This window comes from Peromyscus maniculatus, chromosome 1, assembly GCF_049852395.1.
Source record: "Peromyscus maniculatus bairdii isolate BWxNUB_F1_BW_parent chromosome 1, HU_Pman_BW_mat_3.1, whole genome shotgun sequence".
Lineage (NCBI taxonomy): Eukaryota > Metazoa > Chordata > Mammalia > Rodentia > Cricetidae > Peromyscus > Peromyscus maniculatus.
In genome coordinates this window covers 79,554,351-79,560,350 of record NC_134852.1, presented here as the reverse complement: position 1 = coordinate 79,560,350, position 6,000 = coordinate 79,554,351, and the positions used below count along the sequence as shown (strand labels likewise).

The window sequence follows — 6,000 nt, the reverse complement described above, 5'->3', positions numbered from 1 at the left end:
TTCCAGGCCACTAGCAACCACAGGTAACTGAATGTATGGAAGCAAAATTGTTTACAAAGAGGTACGAGCATAATCTATTTATTCAGTTTACTGAAAATGTGTCCCAGTACCATATACTTAAGTTTCCTGTAAGAAAAATAATGAGTTCTAAGGGATTTCACATAACACAACCCACAGCCCCCATCCAGTCCCCCAAAAAAATAGCTTCTACACTTAACAATAGTTAAAAAATATCAAAAGAAAACCATTTCATGACATGTCAATACTATAGGAAATTTTAAATCCAGCATCCATAAATAATCACTGGAGCAGGGCCAGGGCTGGTTTACATAGCATCTATGTACATGCCCACCGCGGCAGAAACAGCTGGAGAACGGCACCGGAGGCCTTGTGATGCACAAAGCCACAAGTACTTCTTACCCTGCCCTTTACAGAGACTTTGGCCCCCGCTTGGGTTACAAGGGAGTAAGAGCAATGACTCTCAAATATGAAGTGACGTTTTTTGGAGAATCAGTTAGGGCTTTGACAAGAAGCAATTTGGCTATGGGCCGTGTGACTGACAGAGGGGATAAGTAGTCGGTCTGGGAGCAGAGATGTCTGACGTAGGGGAGGGCTATGTTAACATTCTTTTGGAAACGATTGCTGCTTTCTTGATGATTGATTTCTCTCCCCATCCCCTGCAGGAATTTGATCAGTTTGATGAAATTTCATTGATGTCAACTATACGATTATCTGTGTCCTATCCTAAGAGCCGTTTGGCTCAAAGACAACACACAGCCCTTTTAATCCTTTCTCTTGTTTAAGCAGGAAGTCACCACTCAACAGTAAGGAATTTAAAACAAATCCCACAAAGTTTCACGTTTGGTTTAAAATGTGAAGCATTTGTAGTCTGGGGAGAGTATCATCTTGGCTGTCCCCAGTGAGAACACATGGCTTGCTTTCCGGTTCAGTAAGAGGGTTGCACCTTACCCTGGAGTCAAATATAATTACAAATATTCCCCTCTGGGGAATGTCTTCTAAGGTTTTCACGCTTTCTGTGAACTCAAACATCTCCCCCTTTGCCTTCCGCAGTTCTCAGGCTTACTGTATTTCATCAGCCTAAAGACGGTGTTGGAGATCGGCAATCGTGAGAGACCATTTGTTTTTACAGCAGAAGAAGAAAGGACAGAGCGGAGGCCAGACCTGAAAACCCAGGCCCCTCTGAGCTCTTCTGATCTCAGAGAAAGACATGGGGTTCTCATTGTTGTTTGCAAGTCGGGATGAATACAGTAGCGGACACGTCATTGTAACTAACTAAAATATCAGTTAGGGATTTTTAATAACTTCATTACAAAGTAGAAAAAACATTAGGGCAGGAGAATAGGAATTGAATTATGGGGAAAGTGAAAATTCCTTGATGCATTCCAGTTTAAGGTAAAATAAAAATGACTTGTGTCAAATCCAAAAACAAAAACAAACAAATGAAAACTAATAATGCCATCCCAGCTTGGTAGCATAGATCCATAATCCCAACTGTTTTGAGAGGTGGGACACAAGTGTCACCTAAGTCCAAGCGTTCTGGGCTAGCTTGTGCAACACATCAAGACCCTTTCTAAATAATAATAATAATAATAATAATAATAATAATAGAGGCGACAGCTTCATTATCAAGAGAGTAGTATTGTTCATAACTAGTAATTGCAGTGAAGGGAAATGCTTTCTCCAAGCATAATAAGCGTTAGTAAACAGGGTCACAGACTTGGTGACATGTTTTTATTTGTTTGTTTGTTTGCTTTTGGAGACAGGGTTTATCTGTGTAGTGCCGGCTATTCTGGAACTCACTCTGCAGACCAGGGTGACCTCAAACTCAAAGATCCGCCTGCCTCTGCCTCTCTGGTACTTGGAATAAAGGTGTGCGCCACCAAGCCCAGTGACTTGGTGGTGGGTGACCTCAGCACTACCAGCAACCCCGGACATTTTGTCAGTTGCCTTAACTGTGACAGGGAAACACATCCCTCCTAACAGAAATATGTAAAGGCTGCTCACCAGGGAGGGCAGCTCAGTAGAGGGGTTGGACAAACGTCTACAAAAGCCAACAGGAGTGTGAGAAACTAGGACCCTCCACCCCCAACCCTACCTCAGCCAGGCCCTGTGGGAAGCTCTCTGAGCTCCTCTGAACCTGGTTGGCCTCAGCCTCCCGGGGAAAGTGGCAGCGGAAAGCTGGCTTTCCGACCTGTTCCCAGGTAACAAGAAGCCAGGGCCCCACTCCAGGGGCCAATTAAGAGGAAGGTCTCACGTGAGGCTGAGTCCTGAGCAGGGATCCCAATTAACAGGCTATACTTTAAAAACGGAGGGGGAGGGGAGGAGGAGGAGAAAGGAGGAGGAGGAGAAAGGGTGCAGAAGGGAGGGAGAGAGGGAGGGGGGAGGGGGGGAGAGAGAGGGGAGAGAGAAAGAGAGAGAGAGAGAGAGAGAGAGAGAGAGAGAGAGAGAGAGAGAGAGAGAGAGAGAGAGAGAACCAATTAAGTAGTTACAACTGCTGGGTGGGTCTCACTAGATCCCCCCGGGGCACAGGGAACTTCCCGAAAACTGAAGGGCACGTTCCTTGCGCTCTGCTGGCTCCCCACGGCCTCACCCAGATGGGGAAAGGAAGTATGTGTGTTGTTTCTCTATTCCACATCCTTTGAAAGAGTGTTTTCAGTTTGAAAAAAAGTTAGTAGTATTTTTGAAAGGCCATCATGCTGCATAAGACATCAATAGAACTTGCCCAAACGTTAGCTTTCTCGTTATTGTATCGCTGACAACATAGACAAGCGCCGAGGTGCCTCTAGAACGCAGAAAGATGCCCAGACTGTGGATGACATCGGGTGGCACTTTTGCCAGGGAGCGCAGTGGGAAGCACTTCACAGACAGGATGAAACAGTCGCGAAGCCAGCAGACATCAGCCAGCTGGTGAGCCCGTGTCGCTCCAGGCTGATGCAGCTGGGGACATGCGTGGGAGGCAGGATGCTCCACATATGCGGGCGGGGGTGAGCCCCACGCCGCAGAACAAGAAAACTCAGGCGCTGAGATTAATTTGACAGTGGGCCTGCGAGGTCTAGGCAGCAGGTGCTTGCCACCAACGCCTACAGCCAGCTTCTAGTGAGTGCTTTCTGAGTGTTTGGTTGCTTGTTTAAATGTTTTGCCGAATTCAAGATTAATCACGAACCAAGTTAACACTTTCCAAACACCTGGGACTACTCTGGGCAGCGGGGTTTTCTACGGGGGTGGGTGGGTGGGTGGGGGGATGGGGTGAGGGGAAGGATGAAGGTAGGTGCAAACAACAGTGTCCCGGGTCCTAGTTTGAACTATTTGAGTCGTGGGACAGGGTCAAGCACTTTGATGCCATGCATCCTACGGAACCAACTAAGTAAGCTGAGTCCAGTGACCCACTAGGTTCCAGAGTCCAGAGGCCACCAGTTCTGCTCCGAGGGCGTGGTCTTGCCACACTCCCCACGTGGTCCTCGCCTTTCCCCCTCCCGGATCGCGGCTGGCCCAGCCCCCACCAGCCTAGCTCAGCCGAGCCTCATGGATTCGCAGTCGCGCTGCGTGGTGGTGACCGGTAAGCCCGCATTTCCCGGCCTTCCTCCGGGTGGCTGCTGCTTTCTGCTGGAGCCTGGAATGCGCATTTGCTCGACACTCCTTGTAAACTTGTAAACAGCTCTCCCAGGGGGACATGACTGGCAGCTGGTTGGTGGTGGTAGGAATTCCTGATGGAAGCTGACTTCCTGCTCTGCCCTATTAAAAAACGCAGGCTTTCCTGCCTCTGAGCCCCCTTCGCCACAAATAACTCGAGTGGCATGCACGGAGGTGCCCACTTGTGGCTTAGGTTAACCCAGACCGCGTTTGCCCTCATCCCCTTGGGGAGGAGCTCAAGCTGTAACCTGCTGTCCCTAAGCCTAGGACCCAGTGGAAAGGGTAGAATTGCAGGCTCAGACAGGACAGGCCCACACCACACTCACAGACGTTGATGGAGTCTGCAGTCTGTCCGTCCGTGTCCCCCACCCCCCACCCCACGATGCTCTTGCTGCTTTGGGAACACTAAACTAACCAACACACACACACACACACACACACACACACACACACACACACACACACACACTGCTAGATGCCTCTGAACCCCAAAAGGTCAGCCCGGAAGTAACTGTGGCCGCTCTGCCCTCTGTCTCCCCGGCATATCTGAAGTCAGCCACGCACCTTGCCATTGTCAACAGCTGTCCCTAAGGACCGGCTCTTTGCTCACAACACTCTTATTTTTAGTTAGACACCAAAGAGACTTATTTATTTTTAGTCAGACACATTTGGCACGTTTCAAATTTTTCAACTTGTATTTGATAAAGGGGACACAAAGGATTCCTGTCACCTGTCTTAATTAAAAGCTATTCCGGATAGTGATTCACACTATCAACCAAAAGAGAAGAGAAAAAAAGAAAATTCTTTTGAAACACTTCTCTCCCCTTGTACTTTATCTTTTCCCTCTAGGTTCAGAGACTGAATGGTTCAAATTGCACTTGGCTTCTTCAGGAAACCACCCATAGGCTCCGTAAAAGCTGTGCCCGTCTCAGATGAAATATGGGCACGGAAATGTACTGCCCCCTCTTGGACTCACATCTTACCCTACATTGCTCTCATCAGACTGCAGTCGGCCCGCAAGAAGCTGGCAGTCAGGGGCCCCTGGGAAGAGCCCACGGGACTCCAGAGTGTGGCTGCCTTTATTAGCCATGCTTTGAGGTGCCAGGGGGCAGGCTCTTCATTTAATTGGATGTGCCGAGTGTGTAGGTCTTGTCTTGACGATTGGCATGTAGACAGTGGTAGAAATGCAAGGACTCCAACAAACAGCCTGAAGATCAAGGTACTGGCTGGGACCAAGAGTAAAATGAGAGACCAGGTGAGCCCACACCGTTCAGGGTCCCCTGATTCCACCAGATTTCCCTGGCTGATTTCCCCACTCCCCTCCAAGGCAGTCTTGGTGGCGAGGCTTAGCCCAGCAAAAACAGGACCTGCTAACCTTGCTCTCTTGAGTTATTTTTTCCTAATTTAAAACAAATAAGAGATGTAGTTTTTTCAAGGCTGAGTATGATTCTAGAGCACATTATGTATATGTGGATGGATTTTTATTATTCTAGGAGAAAACTGGCTTCTTGATTTTTTTAATCTCAACATTTTCTATTTATTTATTTATTTATTTATTTATTTATTTATTATGGCTGCAGGCTCCCCCAGCAGCTGCAAGACTGTGTCCTATCAGTCAAAGCCAGAAGGTGTTCCTGGGCTGGTGGGACAGCCTGTTGACAAGCTTTCTGTCCCTTGAGGTTTTTCTCCCTGAGAACCAATCCTGTTGGTGGATCAAGACCCATACACTCAGCAGTTGCCAGACGCAGCTGGGTCCCCTCTCCAGCACCGCCACCTACTCTAAAGGTCCTGGGGTCCAGGGACTTGATGTAGAATCCTGACCTTTCACAGCCTCCAATTTGTGGGGACTGGGAAACCTGCTGAGAGAATCAGGGGAGGAAATCAAACCCTCAGTCATACTCCAAATACGACAATGCTGACCCTACCTGCACCCCAACCTGAGATGAGTGTCCTCCTTTGTAACAGGCCAAGCTGACAGGCTAGCCTCCCCCGACAGGGGGTCGCACACTTTCCATTTTAGAAATAGTATAGATCAAGAGGAAACAGTAGAGAAATATACAGAGAGCTCCTTAAGGCTTTCACCGGAGTCACCTGATCCTGAAGGTGGAGACGGGGAGAGGGTGGGGGAGGGGAAAGGAGAGAGGGCTTGGGAGATGAGAACGGGTGCAGGCACTCACCAACAGCCCCATACCATTTCCACCAGTGTGCGGCTCCCTGGAATCGCCTCCACCATCAAGCTGTATAACCACAAACTCCCTCAGGTACTCCTTTGCAGCTTCTTCTACATCCTCCCCCCATCCTAACACTAGGCGTGTGCTCCAGATTCATTTTGATGTGATCAACTATCCA

At 48.6% G+C, this 6,000-nt stretch overlaps 1 protein-coding gene across 2 annotated transcripts in view; it reads left to right on the top strand.

The window, feature by feature from the left end:
- Positions 1-3,437: 3,437 nt before the first annotated feature.
- The window catches only part of Pgpep1l (pyroglutamyl-peptidase I like), a 31,790-nt gene continuing 29,227 nt past the window's right edge, over positions 3,438-6,000 (top strand). The window contains exon 1 of one of the 2 annotated variants that reach the window (XM_042277851.2): positions 3,438-3,577. In XM_042277851.2, the coding sequence (XP_042133785.2) occupies positions 3,544-3,577 (34 nt within the window). In that variant the 5' untranslated portion in view covers positions 3,438-3,543. The remainder of the gene's footprint in view (positions 3,578-6,000) is intronic. The other variant, XM_042277855.2, reaches the window with a different exon arrangement.